This window comes from Protopterus annectens, chromosome 1.part0, assembly GCF_019279795.1.
Source record: "Protopterus annectens isolate FY-2018-M chromosome 1.part0, PAN1.0, whole genome shotgun sequence".
In the NCBI taxonomy this organism is placed as follows: Eukaryota; Metazoa; Chordata; order Ceratodontiformes; family Protopteridae; genus Protopterus; species Protopterus annectens.
The window spans coordinates 164,365,825-164,384,879 of NC_056725.1; the positions used below are offsets into that span (position 1 = coordinate 164,365,825).

Below are 19,055 nucleotides of genomic sequence, written 5' to 3' on the forward strand. Positions count from 1 at the left end.
AAATAAATACTAAGAGGAAGAGGAACTGATGTAATCGCACATTCTTCTGCCCCAAGGTACCTTGTAATCATATGGGTATTTATTTAAACATTCTTTATCACTCCTCCACTGCCTGCCTATTGTAATCAGTCACCCCTCCCTTTCCTCACAGGGCAAGAGGCAGTCTCAGATGAAATTATTCAGATAGGCATCCATGTTGTTTTTCCTGTTAGGGCCTTAACCCTGTCCCTTGCTGGCTGACTAGATTAACCCTTGTCACCCCAAAGGCCTGTTGTACCCTCCTTCTACATGTCAGTGCTCCACCCCACATGCTGATGAGATTTATAAGTCACTTGCTTGGTAGGCTTGGCATATATTTCTGGTTATGGCTGTTTTGCCTGCAGGCTTACATTTGCATACAGTTAGACAGCCACCAGCGCGTCATGCCAAGGTTGACAAGCTGCTGTTTGATGCTCCCTGCTACCCTCCCTTGCCCAGATTTTCCATTTCTCAAGCAACTAATCATATGTGGACCTTCTGGATTGTTGAAGTTTTATCCTTCTGTCATAGAGCTGGACTATTGTAAAAGCTCACAAAAGTGCTGCAGTTACAGCTGCATCAGCCTCTCTTGCAATATTTGTTTCATCTGTTCCAGGTCCCTATGACATTCCCTATAGGTCTTCACCCTATGCAGACTCCCTACTAGTGCATTCCAGGCACCCTATTCTTTCTCTGGAATGTTTCCTGATGGCTACCATAAATGTTCCCAGCCTTTCCTTGGTTTTCTTTACTTCTACACACTATGCTTTGCTAGTGCAGTGCATTTGTATTATAGTTGACACCTTTCTTGTACATTGATAGTTCTGTACAAATGTGTTCTCTTACTGCATATTTTTAGTTTTCCTTGCTTTATTTTATAGCCCTCTGTAGTACAATATTCTCCAGTTTGGTGTCTCCCTGGTATTCTGTCCAGAACTCATTTGACATATTCATATGGGGCTTCACTGATGTCCTTAAAATGGATGGATAACACATGCATCATAGAGTCCAAAGTCTTGGCAGTGGCTCTAGCATTCTGTTGGTCATTACCATCTGTCCTTTAATGCTACATGATATGCTTTTTGCAAGGAGTTATTTACAAGACCATAGATTTGGATCTTATTCTTTTATCTGCCATAAAGATTGTTCTCCTAATTTGTGAAACATTGCTTATGCCGGCCTGTTGGCCTAGGTAAAGGGTTTTCTGGAGTGCTGATGACCCATATTCAGTAAGTAGGGCTTGAAGTTGAAGACTGGGGATAGTAATCAGTTATAAAGAGATTTGGGACAACAGCTCAGACATATACCCTAATGTGTACACAAACCACAGGATACATGCATATCTGTTGCCCAATTTGCTGTGCCATCTGCTTCTGAAGTTGTTTGCTTTAGAAGTGTTATTGTGCATCTGGTGGTTCTCTCAGCTGTTTTTGTACCAGTGGCCCAGTCTAAAAAAAATTCAATTTCTTCCCTGACATGTCAGAAGTGAGGCACCATGAAACCCTTTTGGCTCAGAGAAGTTTATATTTTTCAAGATTTGCTAGAGTGTCAGCATCGGGTTTGAGAGGTTCTTGGCAATTGCTCAGGCCCCATGGTAGTAGGTTTAAATTTATGCAAGTACTACTACTTTTTTAATGGAGTAAGTAGGAATGGGAGTGAGGAAGAAAGTCAGTGTAAGCAGGTGAGAGATCAGTCCTGGCAAACACTGTAAATACATCCAGAACAACCAGAAAGGGACCTTGCAAAAGCAATAACTGTATTCAAGTAAAACACAAGTGCTGTCATGCTTGTTTGAACTTCAAGTGTAAATGAAAAAAAACATGCACGTTTAAGAATGTTTCAACCACAGATAACTCATGGTTTGTGTGGACAGAACAAAGGCATTCGAGAAACTTAATCAGCTGTGTTTCTTGTGGGTTGCAGAAACTGGTGCAGACTGTCTCTAAACTCAGTTTGGCTGATTGGCTTTTGTTATATTTCCTTTGTTTATATTTAAGTTCTGGAAGGAATTATGTGCCTTGCTGGAGGCTTCTTCATCTTTCTTCATCTAGAACTATGATCACCTCAGCATTTTTTTTTCTTCCCCTGAAATGCATCTTTGGATTACATTTCTGCTACTGCAACTTGATCCTCACTAAACACCTGTGCCAGACACTGCTTCTAGGTCCAGACCGTCCTTTAGGGTTCCATTGATCAGGGATATGTTTCAGTAGGCTGCCCACCCAGGACTGTTAGACTCTGTCTGTACTGTTAACAAAGATCAAAATGTCTCCTTGGATAATTCTAATTTCCTTAGTCATCCCACCCTCCACCCCTGGAAACTGTGGGTAAGGTTAATGCTGCCTGTGTAATTCATTTAGCTCAGTTAGGAACTGGAAATGGAAGGGAGAGGAAAGCTGAGTGTATTGTGAGGAGGAGGAGGAGGAGGAGGTGCAACAGTAGCTTGGGGAAGTTTTGTCCACAAGAGAATGTGCAAAGCAGAATGAAGATGGGATTTTCAAAGCAAATTTAAAATTATGGCAAACAACTTAAAATGTTCAGGATCTTGGTGGGATTATAGGGAAGACTGGGATGGGATGTTTTCACATCTTGGATGATGTGTAAATTCCCATGATCTACACCATGACACGTTTTAAATGTATTTTCTCCCCAGTCTTTTCATGTCCTGCTGTGTGGAATATTTCAGGGATATGCTGGTGTCGTGACATCATGTAATGAAAAGGCCATGTATCTGTTGCAGTAAATTTTGTACACAGAGCTAAACGCTAAACTAGCAATAAGTGTGCTTAACATGAGTATGAAACAAAATGCACATAACTGTTTGTTTTAAACAAGCACTTCTTATATGTATTCATTTATTCGCACTGTATGCATTGATTAAATTCACTCCTCTCCTGCTGGGGCGTTGGATTGTTGCCATGTTTCCATTGTTGAATGGGAGACTTCTATTACCTGGTTAATTTCAAGCCTTATCAGAGAAATTAAACTTGCTGAGTCTTGCCTTTCAGCCCTCTTTGGTGAGCAAATGAGGTGAGGTTTCAGTTTCAACTGGCCTTGGTGGGCTATGGGAAGATACGTAATTTAATTATATTTATTTTGTTTGCTATCTGACTGAGTAGGCTGGTACAGGACCCTTTTCAATCACATTCCAGGCCAAGTGGCAGTAGCAAATGAAAAAGGTATTAAAAGATAATGCATCTTAAACCTGTATGCAACAGTTAGATGTCATAATTAAACCTGTATGCAATAGGTAGATGTCATAACATACACAATAATATGTAGACCTGGTTCTAAAAAAAGTTAAACTGCAGTTGTTGTCACTAATGAGTGTATGAAGCTATACTGTATAACTTGTTTGCTTGGCAAAGGTAATTTTTCCTAGACTTTGCTGGCCTTCTGAAGAGGTTGTGGGCAAGAGGCAGTGAACCATTGGTTAACTTTCTGCTTGGTTGAAAAAGGTCTATAGACCAGACTGCTTTATCTGGTTAAAAATGTTTATTTTATTATGCAAGTTATTATTGAGCAGCATGTTTTTTGTATTTCCTCATACATAAAAATCAACCTGAATTAAGTAATGTATTGTTTCAGTTTGCAGAATTTGGAGTTTCAGTTTTTCCACTTTAAGATATTGCAGCTGCTAAAACTTTGATTACTGTCTTCCAGGTCATTTATCTAGATTTCATAGTTATTCCAAGGCTGCTGAGACTTATGACCATTCACACATTATTAGTACCCTTCCTCAGGCTGCAGCTTCTCTCTCTGTTTGGGTCATACAAGATGCTCCGTCTTGAAGTAAATTAGTGAAAACCCATCCACTTGTCAAGGCTGTGTTTAAAGGACAGTAGTGAGTCGCACTGTTTAATTTGTGGGTTGTTTACTCCAGAGATTTGGGAGGTGCTCAGTGATAAACATGCCCCTCCACCATGCTTTATCTCTTGGTGAAGATTTAGATCCCTGGTTGTAGTAGTGGAGATTGTGACAAAGGGAGATACTGCCAGCCCAGCAATCTGGAATTTTGTAAACAGTTGTATGTCATTTGTGGATATCAACATGATTTCTACAAGATGCTTGTGTTACAACTGTATGTCATGTGTATATCTAACTTGTTTGTACAGATGTGCGTTAAAAAAGGTATTTTGTAAAGTACTGAGCTTAAAGATGTATTAACAGCATGCCCTGCTGGAAGAGAACAGAAATGCATGCAAACTATTGTAACTGTTTAAATGTATATATTTTAACAGTGGAAACTGGAACACAGGAGATTAACTTCAGTCCAGCAAAGCCTCAGAAAAATAGTTTAAATTACTTTATGGCACCTACAGACAACAATGTCTGTGCTGAAAAGCTTTTTGTATTGTCTTGGAAGTGTTTTTATTGTTTTATGACTTCCAGCATTTTGCCAGAGATCTGAGGTGTGCGTATTTTCACAGGTAGATACTAAATACTGCTAGATTCCAGCAGTGGGGGGTTTCACCTGAGAGAGTCAGATGACAAGAAATTGTCATTCTGCAAGCTATCCCAGCAGTAATATTTGAAATATTAATTTAGGGAGTCTCTGAGACAGCATTCTGTAGTCTCTCGGACTTGTGACAACATCGGCTAAAAGATCCATTCACCACCTCTGCCTTGCTTTGTAGGCAAGTTTCTGGGGAATAGTAACTCTTAGTTATAGTCAGGAATATATAGCAAAGCTTAGTTTAGATGGCTTTCTTCATTTATTTGAGACTGTCTTGCAATGTTTTAAATATTTCCTGTGATTTTGAACTCTCACTGTAAATATATATTTAGTATTTTCTTGTTTCATTATTAAATATATTTAAACATTTCATTGTGACTGATCTGTCTAGAAACATTTAAGTTCTGAGAGTACTTGCATATTTATTTGGTGACACTGTGGGCCACTCCTAATAGCCTTGCTCTTGGTGAAACTAGAATTTGTATAAATAATATTACACAGTAAGATTGGACACCCTTTGAGAAGGGCCTTGAAGTAGCTGATAAAGATGTGGCTGGTGGCAGTAAAAACTAGCTTATAGTTTGGGCAAAAGGGGGCATAGCTAGTGCCAGACTTTCCCCAAGTGTGTGTGTGTGTGTCAGCTACTTGGGCAGAGACTAGAAGCACTAGTTGGACAGATAGGGTTCTGGAGGTTATGGCTTGGCCACTCAGCTGAGATCTCAACTCTCTAGCTGTGCCAGTGGGGAGTCTTATTGGGGATCCGGAGAAAGGAGGAAAAACCAGCCCCAGACTGACAGTGGTCTCTCTGTGCTCTTAAGAGAAATTGCACTTGATGCAGAGAGCTGCATCTGGTAATTGTGTGTGTGTGTGTGTGTGTGTGTGTGTGTGTGTCTACACCCTGTCAATGTACGTCCCCCACTGGTGCCAGTGGTGAGGATTGAGGCTCCTTGATTACTGGTTCAGTGGTGGGGCGTCCCAGAGATATTGGACTTGTAGTGAAACAGGGGATCCAGGACATTCGGATCTGTAATGGTGCAGTAAGTGAGACTGAGATTTTCTTTCGAAAGTGTATGAATAAAGGGATAGGGAGTCCATCCTCTCTTGGTAGCTCAGGAACTCTCTTGGTAGCTCAGGAACTTAACACCGGTGGTCCTTTTTACTTAGGAAACTTTGGGGTCTGTCTTATTATGTTTTAGTGAGATACATCCCAAAGGGGAATAAGTAGCAAAATGTTACTGAGTGTGATGTACATACATACATACATACATTCAATCATAGACTTTAGTTTGGCATTAAGGCATGATGCTTGGGGAGCAGTTCTTGCTAGCAGTTTCTGATTCCTATTAGACTGCCATTTCACTGATTGACAACAGCTCAAGGAAGATTTCTCTCGAGCTGCTTTCAGGGTGCAGTAACTGTTGCCCTTTCTACACTTTTGTGTGACCTTGGTGATGGTATAAGTATTATAATAAAACCGCAAAATGTGAAGACTTAGAATTATAAAAAATAGAACTTCAATGGACTAAAAGAAAGGCACACTGATGCTGAATGGATATTAAGCTTTTGTTCTTGTTAAGATGCAAGAACCTCCTTAGAATACAGTAAAATGCAGTAATCACAGATAATATTACAAGATTATAATGGTATGTTAGGGTGGTGTGGGGATCTCACCCCCCCCCCCCCACATAGGAGGTGCAGGAGCTTTTTACTGTTTACTGAAAGTGGCTTTCAGTGAATATTTTTCCCACTATTGTTCATCATGGGAATGTGCAATAAGACACGAGTCCAGCTGTGGTTATTAGACTGGTAGATTTGGTGTATCTGGAAGCAGTTGGGATATGTGATGGGGTGGTTGTATGTTAAGGGGTGGTAATTTTGCAAACATAGAGTGAGCGATTTAGTGTGTGGGGAAGGCAGTATACAGGAGGATATGTGGTTTACTCCTCTCTTGATTCGATGTTGGTAGCTAAGTGAGCTACATTTGTCTACTCTGCATTTCTGAGGTGTGATTTAGGTAGTCAATGTACAATGCTTCATTTGGCAACATCAACAAACCAAAAATGGCCTCTCCTTGTATGTGCTAAGTGCCGTGTCATCATTCTTTTGCTCATATCTTTGTACTGTTTTGAATGTGGCTAGTCTTGACTTGACAGATGTTCATGTATAAACTTAGACCTTTTTTAAGTTTTTTAAAGGCTGAAAGATGTGCCTTTGAAGTTTATATGTATATACATATATATATATGTATTAAATGTCACAAGTTTTTAGATACCAAGTTAGATACCAAGTTAAACATTATTTTCCTTAACTTCATCCTACATTTCTGGTGTATAGTTACAAGTATTGTCATGATGATGGCAGAATTTCATATCCTCTCTGTTTCATCTTTTCCAGCCCTCTTGGTAAGTAGAGCTGCTTTGTCCCTGAAGTTGAGCTTGTAGTAGTATTCACTATATATATATATATATATATATATATATATATATATATATATATATATATATATATTATAAAGGAGCTTTTCTTCCCAGGCCTCTGCTGAAAATGGGCCTCTGGCCCAGTTGGACAACCCCCGTAAACAAATGGAAAATAAGTAATAAAACAAAATTACTACTTGGTGTTTGGAGCCTCCATGTTAAGTCTTTGTCATGAAAGTTGTACCTTTTTGCCAGCTATGGTGCTTAGCAAGTAGCTAGTCAGAGATGATGGTGATATACATTCATGGTATAGTATCCTCTCGCACCTGAGTGCCAATGTTCTACCAGACAAGTATGTGGAGAGAGTCGGTTCAGGTTTTCAGTGTTGGCATGGCCTTGATTATCGTTTTTGCATGCATCTGTTAACACTTTTAAATGTGCAAGACAGTGCATTTCTCTTTTTCTTTGTTTTGTAGTTACTGTATACCACTGTTTAGGTCACTGATCATCATCAGCAATTTGGTGTCCACCAGAAATCTTTGTCAGTCTATCCACACAAATGAGAGATGTTGCCTGGATATCCCACATGCTGGTGAAGCAAATTCTGTTGAGTTGAAAGGATCAGGGAGCTGTCAGAGCTGCTCGAAGAGGTAGTAACTTTGACTGCATTATGACCTTGCGCCTTTATGTGCTGGTGTCACATTTATTGGTCACTAAAATGTGGCCCAATCTAGGCATGTCTCTGCCGAGAGACCTAGAGTAGTGATGCCTCCCAGACCTCACCTGCATACCTAGCCTGACTGCTGCTGTGCTATCTGATGTCCATTGAGGCGGCATAAATTGGTATTTCTTTAATCATCATTATACTCGGGCCGCCTTGGAGGGAATTGAGACAATACATTAATTACTCATGCCTTCCTCTTTCACATGCCTTCCTCTTTCAACCAGGATTTGGGGTCACTAATTGAATTGTCATCTGAGTCATTGTCAGAACTTTTATCCCCTTGTGCCAGCAGAGTTGGCCACAGAATTTTTTATTTTTTTTTTTGCCAAGTACAAAATCAAGAAGAAAAATATATTTTATTGTATGGTGTTGAACTTGTATGAGTCTTTCTTTTCTTGTCTACTTGTCTTGTGCATTTAGACAGGTATTGTACTTTTATATTGCTTGAGTGAATGTGCCCCTGCTGTAATGGAGCCTATAATGTACATGTTTACTATCTTGGCCAAGTTATTTAAATGTCTGTAATGTTTGAGATGGCTGCTTAAAGCTGTAGTATTGTAGACCAAAGGCTCACATGGAAAAATTCCTGTTTTTATGTACATGATATGGTGGTATTGTAGTGCATAAAGGCTGTCATCAGGAATATGCAGACATGAAGGTAGCCAGCTAGGCAAAATAAGGAATCTGTCAAAGAGGTTACCAAAAGTCATTTTTCTGTTGTCAAAATATCTTCTTCTCCTTGCCCGTTTGTGTTGTTTGCCCTCTCCTTTGACATTTCTTCTTTTCCACAGCTTTCTGGCTGACAGTACAACTGGAATGAGTTGGCCCTGCTGTACATGATAGGAAACGTGGGGGGAGATTGTGTGGCAGCTTGTAATTCTTTTATCTTACCCCTGCCAAACAGTCCCGATATCTGTGGCTTAAGTCCTATGGATTACCAGAGATGGACAAGCTTGGCCTTTTATTTATTTATTTTTTTATAGCTCTCTCATTTCAATAAATAACCAGAACTTCTTTTTTTTATCTGCAGTTATAGCGCATTTTACTTCTGTTACAGTATACATATTAGTCTCGATAGTTGCAGTTTTGCTGTCTTCTACTCCTCCACTTCAGGTGTAATATCAGTACAGCTATAGGTCAGGGCTCCTCGCAATTGTTTTTCATGGCTCACCTCCTTTCCCTTCCTCCCTTGTCTTCAGTATCTTCCCAGGAAAATCTCTCAGTTATACCAAAAGTGTAACTTTATTTGACATTGAGACATATGCTGGATACAGCTGGATGTGCACATTACTGAGCTAAATGGCAGACACCAGTTTAGACTGCTTGACACTACTGTGCAACAAAGTCACCAATGTTGCTATGTCCTCTTTTCTACAAGAGGTATCCAGGATTACTAATGAACAACTCTGGGAGGTTGCAGGGACAAGGATTTCTTTGGTTCCATTTAAGGCACTTTATAGTATCAATGAGTTTCATCTACAACAAGGCTGAGATCACTTTGGGCGCGCTGTCTTATGAAGATATGGTTATACATTAGATGTTAAGTTGTCTATCTCACCTTCATTCTTGCTGTTTGGGATCGGAGCCGATCCTCTGCTCTAACTCGGCCATCTTCAATAGCTCGAGAGCTGTTTACTGGCTCGAGGCTACCCCTTATCCCATGATGCCTAGCGACAGCTACCCAGATCTCGTTTGCCGCTTCAGCTGTGAGGTGTGTCGTTTTTTGGCTCAGGCTTGTATTTTTCAATTTTGTGTGTAAAAATATTCTCTTAGACCCTTTAAACTAATAGATATTTTACGGTTCTTAGTTTATTCTGTACGTGTTGTGAAATACTTTGTTCCTCTTAGTTTCCCTTTTATTTAGAACTCGTTTAAGTTAGAGAGTTCTCCCCCCTCCCCCTAGGATAGCCGTTTAACTTGGAGGCTTTCCTTTCCTGTTTTGTTATGTTAAAAAAGTAAATAAATAAGACAGAAATTGTATTTTTATAGGTGTATCTTGTTTAGAATAATACTTATTTGTCTGTTTACCTTGTGGTACTTTTTTTTTGTAGTTGGGTCATGTCTAAGGAAGCTAAAGTATCTGGTTTTAAAAAGTGTGACTCATGCTGTCAGAAAATGTCTCTGACAGATGGGCACACTAGCTGCGTTTATTGTTTGGGTGCTGTTCACCTGCAGGACTCTTGTTCTATTTGCCATGCCTTTAGTCCAAGGGTCCTGCAGGAGCGTAAGAACAAATTGATCCTTGGGGGGTCTGTTAAAGCCTCAGGATTCACCGGCAAAGAGTTCCCAGCCAGTGAAATCCCCAAAATCCACTAAAGCTTCGGCTCCACCTTCAGAGCCGACTCCCGTACAGGATTTGCAGAGTACGTCAGTTCCAGCTGGCACTGACAAGACAAACCCCTCCATCGGCTCCATTGGATGTTTCGGAGCCATCTTGGAGCCATAAGAGGCTGAGGTCCCCTTCATTAGAGTCGGTTCATTCGGCTCCTCGGTCTCCATTATTGCAAAGTGAACGTAGCCACCATTCATCACACTCCTCTCGATCCTCTAGGCTGTTGGATCATGATGTGGAGAGAGTAGTAAGTAGGTTGCTTAAATCACAGGTACTAGCAAAATTATTGTCTAGCCCTCCTCAACAGGTATCTGCTCCATCCACCTCCTCTTCTGTTCCTCCTCCGACTCCATTGAGTTCAGAGCCGGAGTTCGTTGGGGTTCGAGTAGTGGAACCGTCGGCTGTGATTACCATCTCTCCTTCGGTTCCGACCTCGGCTCTGATTACCTCGATAGTCCCTTCGATCAAGGAATCTGGACACCAGGGCTCCCTCATCAGCTCCGAGTGGGGCGAGTGGCATCGGACCCTTGTCCAACCCCATTCTCGCTCTCGGAGCATCGGCGCAGGTGAGCTTGGCTCCAACATTGGCCTCAGAGCCGTCCCCCTCGGCGCTGAGAAAGATTCCTATTTCTTCGGAACCTGAGCTTTCTCTGCCTCGAGGCAGGGACGCCTTTGAAGTCATGCGGAGTGTGCTGTCCCCCGAGACAGCTCCACTACCAGAACCACCGGCTCCGTCCCCCGTAATGTCTGTGCCGACCTCTGCTCCTCCTCCAGACCCCAAGCGTAGGGAACCGATGCCTCAGGACACCCCATTGGGTGTTTCCTCTTCTTCTGAGGCCTCCCCTGATCACTCAGAGGAGCCCCCTCGGAAGAAGTGCAAGAGGAAGCACATTGACTCCCTTGAGTCTGTGACTTCTGGTATAGACTTAGATGAATCGGAAGGGTCTCCAAGATCCCCCTCTGAAGATGTTTCCTTTTCGGACATCCTGGAAATGCTTAGACAGAGGGGGAACTGGAATCCACTAGCCCCTATCAAGGATGAGTCTGTATTCCTGGATGCTTTCGGTTCCCGACCTTCCACCTTCTGGGTTTCTCCTCCTTTCGACCCACTTATGTCTGTAATGGCTCGAAAGGCTTGGTCATTTCAGGACACAGTGGAACCAACTCCGAGGAGACCTGGTAAATTTATTAACAGCCCCCCAGGATAAGTAATTCCTTTCTAAAGGTGTGCCCATTGATGCCATGGTGGTAGCAGCAGCCACCATAAAAGAGCCAAGACCTCTTCATCCCCCTAACAAGGAGTCTAGGATGATGGACAGGTACGGAAAGTGAATGTTTGCTTCAGCGACCTTCTCCATGAGGTCCCTGAACTGTCATTTTACTCGCCTTCAAAGGGATCTCCTTGAAGAGCTTGGAGATACCCTTCAAGATCCTACAGCTGAGGGAGTACAAGCCAAAGTAGCTTCCCAGCTAGCGACTCTCAATTCTGTAGTTAACTCCTCCATGAGGCTCATTTCCTATGCAGCTGATGGAGAGAATAGAGCCGCGGGCACGGGTGTGGCCCTTGGGAGGCATGCTTGAATGTGGCTGTGTCACTTTGCGGAACCCTTTCCAGCATCCTTCACCAATACCCCCTTTGATGGCTCCTTTCTCTTTGGGCCACAGGTGAAAGACACGTTGACTAGGTGTGAGCAAGAAGGCAAGACTGTCTCTGCCATGGGAGTCCGTTTTTCCACTCCCTCTAGACCTTACCCAACGGTCAGAAGAGTGGGAAGATGTGGTTCTGCAAATCTCAGGGAGCCTTGCCTGACACACGTAGTGAATTTTTCCTCCAGAGGCAGAGGGGGAAACAACAATAATATACGATGCCCTTGTGGCAGAGGGGGGTCCGCAGAACCAGGGTAACAGAGAATCCAAGCCCTTCCAGCATCCCTGAAAGGTTGGCCGGCTGCTCACTTCTGGAGGCAGTTGGGGGAAGACTTTCGCTGTACCCAAAAGCCTGGCAAAATTTAACAGGAGACCGATGGGTATTGTCCATTATATCCAGAGGTTACAAAATTCCCTTCCATCAATCCTCCTTACAGTCAAAGAAGGCTATTCCAGATGTTCCACCCAATCTGAAGGAGCAAGCAGTAATAGAAGTTTCAAAACTGCTAGTAAAAAGAGCCATTCAGGAAGTCCCCGCAGACCAGAACGGATCCAGAACTTACTCAAGGTTTTTTTTGGTACCAAAAAAGACAGGGGACTGGAGACCAATTCTGGATCTCAGCAGACTAAACAAATCTGTACAAAGAAAGTTTCTGATGGTCACGTTACAGTCCATTCTACCCTTCCTGGGTCAGGACAATTGGATGTGCTTGATAAGATCTTCAGGATGCGTACTACCATATCAATATGGACAGATGCTCCAGGAGATTTCTTCGCTTTCGGATGGGGGCCAGTCATTACCAGTTCCGAGCTCTGCCCTTTGGTCTCACCACAGCCCCCAAGGTGTTCACCAAATGTATGGCAGTGGTCACGGCTCACCTGAGATGTCAAGGATTCCAGATGTTTCCATATCTAGACTGACTCCTCACTGCTACCACCAGACATCAACTCTTACAAGTGCGGGATTGTACAATCACATCTTGCACCCAGCTAGGTATTACAGTACATTTCAAAAAATCTGCCTTGTTGCCCTGTCAGTCTATCACTTACATAGGAGCAGAATTAAACACAAGGGAAATGTTCGCTAGGTTACCACTGGAAAGAGTATCCACGATTCGTCAACAAGTGCAAATCCTAATGCAGAACAAAAGGATCCAAGTCAGGTATGTCCTTCAAACTCTGGGCTCCATGGCAGCTGCCATTCTTCTACTTCCATTAGCGTGTTTCCACATGAGAATTCTTCAGTGGCTTTTCACGCAGTGGTCTTTCCAGGCGCTACCCATGACTCGCATGATCCTGATCACGGAGGCATGCAAAAGGCACCTTTCTTGGTGGATGGTCTCCCCACTAGTATCTCAGGGTAGACCTTTCATACAGCCCCCTTCCGGTAGCCAAAGTGACTACAGATGCCTCCCTGATAGGGTGGGCGGGGGGGCATTATCTGGCAGGACAGTCCAAGGCACTTGGCAACCTCACGAGTACCATCTGCACATAAATGTCCTAGAAATAAGAGCCGTGCTCCTAGCATTGCAAGCCCTTAAAGACTCTCTTCCTTCCGGGACCATTGCAATTCAAACGGACATGTCAGTGGTGTGGTACATCAACAAGCAGGGCGGAACCAGATCCTACCCCCTGTGTTGAGAAGCACTCAAAACTTTGGCAGTGGGCGATTTTCCTCCCGCTTTCTGATTGCGATGCACATCCCTGGGAGATCCAACGTCATATGGGACAGACTCAGCAGAGCTATTCTCATGCCTCACGAGTGGTCTCTGAATCAGGAAGTTGCGGATCTTATCTTTTCTGCAAATGGGGACAGCCTTGCTGCGATCTTTTTGCCACCCTTTTCAACAGCAAATGCAGCAACTACTTCTCCCTTCTAGGTCATATATCCAGAGACGCTCTAGTCCACGGTTGGCCTCAGGGACTTCTTTATGCCTTTCCTCGGTTTCCCCTGATACTGAAACTTATACAGAAAGCAAAACCGTTGGGTTGCAAAATGATCCTCATTTCCCCCTACTGGCCTCGACAGATATGGTTCCCATTCCTGCACTATTACCTTCTGGATCAGCCCTGGACTCTGGACCCAATTCCAGATGATCTGATCATCAATCAGGAGGGTTGCATCAGTCCCTCCAAACTCTCCAGCTCACAGCTTGGTTGCTCCACTTCCAACCTTAGCCAGGCTTCCCAGCATTTCCCCAGCAGTCCGCGAGATTATCGTTTCCTCTCATAAGTCTACAACGAGAAAAACATATGCTAGCAAATGGAAACGTTTTTCTTGTTTGGCAGAGTCTAGGAATGTGGATCTCTTCTCAGCTCCAGTCTACGAAATTCCTAGCACAACTTTTTTTCACTCCGGGGCCGCTTCCGCTATGATTAGGGTACACTTAGCGGCCATTTCAAATTTTCATATCGGTTTGACAAATTCTAACATCATGTCTCATAAGCTCTGTAAAGCTTTTTTGAGAGGAACATCTCTTCTTAGAAGTCCAGTGAGAGATCTGCCTCCTCCATGTGACCTTAATTTAGTCCTAACTTCCTTAATTCTGCCTCCTTTTGAACCAGCAGCATTCTGCTGCCATCAAGTTTTTACTATCACTTCAAGCTAGGCGTGTCTCAGAACTTCAAGCACTGTGTGTTCGTCCTCCCTACCTGGTGTTTCACAAGGACAGAGTTGCTCTGAGGACTAATCCTTTGTTTCTTCCTAAAGTCTGCTCAGAAAATAATTTAAATCAATCTATAGATCTCCCTGTGTTCTTCCCAAATCATAGCAGCAAGGCAGAGTACAAGCTTCACCAACTGGCCGTTCATAGACAATTGCGTTCTTACCTACATAGAACTAAAAAAATAAAGTCAGACCAATTATTCCTTTCTTACGTTTAAACAAACAAGGTCTCCCAGTTTCCAAGGTGACCTTATCCAGATGGCTGTCCCACACTATTACTTTTATTTATCAGTTAAGGAAATAGAGTTACCAACTAAACTGAAAGGTCATTCTACTAGGGCATTAGCCACCTCTGTAGCTTTTCAGTCTAGGTTGCCCATGGATTCCATCTGTGCAGCTGCCACGTGGGCAAACCCTCATACCTTTATTTCTCATTAAAGATGGATATGGTCTCTCGGAGCAGAGCTGACTTTGGTTCCACTGTTCTGAAGAGTCTGTTCCACTAAGCCACCCAGGATGCTAGGTGCTAGAGACGCTGTCCCAAACAGCAAGAATGAAGGCAAGATAGACAACTTAGCATTAAGATGTTGTGTACCTGCCATAACATTCTATGTTAGTTGTCTTCATCTCGCCTTCTTTCTTGCGTCCCTCCCTCCGTCCCCCCATTTTAGTGGCTCGAGAGGAGTCCTCCACTGGCTGAGTATTCTTTGTTTACTTTTCTGCCTATTTCTTCCTAACCTATTCTAGTTTTTAGGATGTATGGAGCAGCCAGTTTTTTTTAACTGGTTTCTCTCATAGTATGTCTGGAATTAGCTATTTCAAATGAGATCTGGGTAGCTGTCGCTAGGCATCATGGGATAAGGGGTAGCCTCGAGCCAGTAAACAGCTCTCGAGCTATTGAAGATGGCCGAGTCGGAGCCGAGGATTGGCTCCAATCCCAAACAGCAAGAAAGAAGGCGAGATGAAGACAACTAACATGGAACATTATGGTAGGTACATAACTTCTTATTTCAGGCCATATTTAGTGGCAACCTGGCCTCCTTAGTTGTCTGTGCTTAACACCCTAGATGAGATGAAATGCAGGAGAGCAACTGTCTGATATTTTTCCCCAATAGACTTAACTGCTTCATCCTTTCTGGCTGTCCCATCCATCACCAGGTCTGTTTGCTCAACACCCCCACCATGAGTTAGGACTAACATGGATCTTAAGGGTGTCTTAAGGAGGAGTTGTGCTGGCAGCTGCTTCTGATGCTGAGGTGGATTATGTCTTGACATCGGTCTCCTGCATGTGTTTGTAATATCACCTCTGTTGACCACGCAGCCTGTCGGGCAGCATCTTTGATTACCACCACCACCCCTGGATGGGAATGCTTTTCATTGCCTGCCAGTGCCTCACAAATTGAGCCCAGGTCCCCTGGGCTGTAGTTAGTGTTTTATCTCTTTATGCCATGGGGCTGGCCTCTGTCTGATTTTTTTTGATCCTCCTATGAACTAAGCCAGACATTCCTTTAATGCTGAGGCATTTTAGTCAAGTTAGCACACCTGGTTCTTTTTCCTAGACTAAGCAGTTTTATTGGAAAAACATTATAAAGCAGGCTTAAATTGCCAGGAAAATAAGTACTGAAAACTGGCAATTCAGAACAGAAACAGAACGTTCATTTTCTTTATCAGTTTGCAGCTGCTACATGAACCATGTTCAGAGTGTTACAGGTTGCTAACACATTCCAGTAATCTGTTCAGATTGACCCTCATGCAGGGACCTATAAATTTGAGTGCAACACTGTCTTTCCATACTCTGACCTACCACGACAGGATGTTCTTGGTGTTTTACTGTTGCAGTCATTACATTTGGGTAATCTGCTGGTAGGTTGCCCTCAAGTCGGCCTGATTAAAAACGTCTTGGGTCCTGCGTCAGTTGCTGTCCCTTCTTCCATGACGTCAGGTCATCAGGGGTATAAAACATGCAGCCGATGCCATTACATCAGTCTTTCTTGCCGCGCGGTGCCCGAAGTAGAAGCAATTCACAAGTGCTGGTCGGCCGACTCCTGAAATTTTCATTTTCGAGTTCCAGATCCGAAGTCTTCAACTAAAACGCTAAGTACCCCGTTGGGGAAACTTTTTCTTGCTCCTTACCGATGTCAGTAAAAGTTAATTGCATTACTTGTGTGAAGCAAATACCTCATAAGGATTTTCATTTGTACTGTATTCCTTGCCTAGGCTCTGACCACAATGTACCTTACTGTCGGTTTTGTGCTTTATTTAGTCAACGCACTATCAAACGTCGGTACATTTTTGCTTCTAAATATTTTGACTCGCACTTTAATTATCCAGAAATGTCGTCTGTTGGCAATCCGACTACAGGAATACCTAAAAAACGCAAAGAAAAAGACAGGCCGTTGAGGTCCAAAACTGCCAATGATGCTTCTCCTAAGCCAGTTCGCCGGTACTCAGTGAGGTGCTTTCGCAGACCCTCATACCCGGTACGTCTGATTCGCAGGCCTCTACTGAGACCCATTCGGAGTCCGCTATGCCGCGAGATGCTTCAATTATGGAACCCACGGATGTCTGTACCTTGGATGGATCCAGAGCCGCTGTGCAGGCACCGGCTTCTGAGGGTGTTTTCAAGCCTACAGATTTGTATATTAGACACACCATCTTCAAAACTAAGGCCAAAATCTCGACCTATGCCTAAAAACACAACACCTGGGCCACATCTGCAGGCCCCTATGCCTAAAAAACAAATGATCAAAGTGGCTGAAGATTTAATTACTCTGATCAGGGGTAGCCAACCCCCACTTCTAAGAGGCCTAGGTAAGACATTGATTATGAATCTTCTGAACAGGATTCTATTTAATGTGACTCTTCTAATGAACAGGAATTGTCTATACCTACTTATGAGGACTCTGATGCAGAAGATTCCATTCCTTCTGCTTCTCCCCCTGAGGATTTTTCTTTTGAGAAACTTTGCATACCTTTAGGGAACATTTCCACTGGGAAAGTCAGTTTTTTTTCTGAATCTATAGAGACTTGGGGATTTTTTTCTTCTTCCTCAGTATAGGCCTTTGGCTATACCTCCTGATGTTGTTCTTGTTTCACTGTTGCAGTCATTACATTTGGGTAATCCTGCTGGCAGGTTGCCCTCAGTCGGCCTGAATTCCAAAGTCCTGGGTCCTGTGTCAGCTGCTGTCGCCTCTTCCCTGACGTCAGGTCGTCAGGGGTATAAAAGATGCGGCCGATGCCATTTTCTTTAGTCTTCCTTGCCATGCGGTGCCCGAATCAGAAGCAGTTCGCAAGTGCCAGTCGGCCGACTCCTGAGATTTTCGTGTTAGAGTTTCAGATCCGAAGTCTTCAATAAAGCTAAGTACCCCATTGGGAAACTTTTTTTTCTTGCTCCAGACCGATGTCAGAAAAAGTTGATAATTGTATTTCTTGTGGAAAGCAAATACCTCATAAGGACTTTCATTCTTACTGTATTGCTTGCCTACGCCCTGATCACAACGTTGCTGGTTGTCTGTTTTGTGCTAGATTTAACCAACGCAGTATTAAGCGTCGGTATGATTTTGCTTTAAACTATTTTGGACGCCGGTTTAATTATCCAGAAATGTCGTCGGATAGCCATCCGACTACCGGTGTTCACAAAAAAACGCAAAGAAAAGGACAGAGATAGACAACCGAGGCCCAAAACCGATGACTAAGCTTCTCCTAAGCCAGTCGCCGGTTCTCAGTGAGGCGCTTTTGCAGCCCCTGATGCCCACTACTTTAGAGTTGCAAGCCGCTACCGACTCCCACATGGAGTCGGCCATGCCACTGGAAACTCGAGGTATTGGAGCCTCGGATACGATTCCTTCAGATGGGTCCGGAGACTCTGAGCAGGCACCCGCTTCTGAGGGTGTATTCAGACCTAAACATCTTTACATTAAACCAACCACAGCTTCAAAGGCAACGACTAAAGCACCTTCTACAGCAAAGAAACTCAAGAGCCATGTTGACAGGCCTCTGTGCCCAAAAAGCAGATGCTCAAAATGGCCGAAGACTTAATTACCTTGATCAGGGGTTCCCATCCCCCCGATAACAGGCCTAGGCAAGAGACTGACTATGAATCTTCAGATCTGGTTTCTATTTCTTCTGATTCCTCTTCTGATCAGGAATACCCCCCCCCCCCCCATGAGGATTCTGATGCTGAAGAATCAATTCCTTCAGTTTCTCCTCCAGAGGACTATTCTTTTGGGGAAACCTTGCATACCATGAGGGAGCATTTCCACTGGGAGAGCCAAGATTTTTCAGAATCTAAAAAGAGGCTCAGGGATTTCTTTTTACTTCCTTAACACAGGCCACTAGCCATTTCACCTGTGTTAGGTATTGTAGATGATGTGTTTTCGGAGTCTAGTCTAACCCCTGACTCCTTACCTTCAGCTCCTGTTAAGCCTGACAGATATTACAGGGTTCCTGATTCTCATAAATTCCTTTTTAAAAACACTGCTGCGGACCCAGAAACTATTTCACAGGGTCCCAAAGCAGTTAAGGCTTCCGTTGCAAAAAACCCTACCCCCTCTGACACAGATTCTAGGGCACTGGATAGATCAGGAAAAAAGGTTTACACATCTGCTACCTTGGCTATAGGGGCCTTAAACTGTCAGTTTCATATGTTTAAATATCAGCAACATGTCATGGCATTGCATAAACAGAAAATGTTATTAAACTCTGAATGTGCAGAAAACAAGGAAATGCAGGATTTATTGCATGCAGCTGAACAAGTTGGATACTTTGCAATGTGATTTTGATTCTTTGGAGGCCTC

General features: G+C 43.3%; 1 protein-coding gene across 1 annotated transcript in view; it reads left to right on the plus strand.

Annotated features, from left to right (window-relative positions):
• Positions 1-19,055, plus strand: part of LOC122788139 (glia maturation factor gamma) — a 515,865-nt gene that overhangs the window by 257,857 nt on the left and 238,953 nt on the right. The window contains exon 6 of the mRNA XM_044055132.1: positions 6,794-6,876. Within this exon, the coding sequence (XP_043911067.1) occupies positions 6,794-6,876 (83 nt within the window). The remainder of the gene's footprint in view (positions 1-6,793; positions 6,877-19,055) is intronic.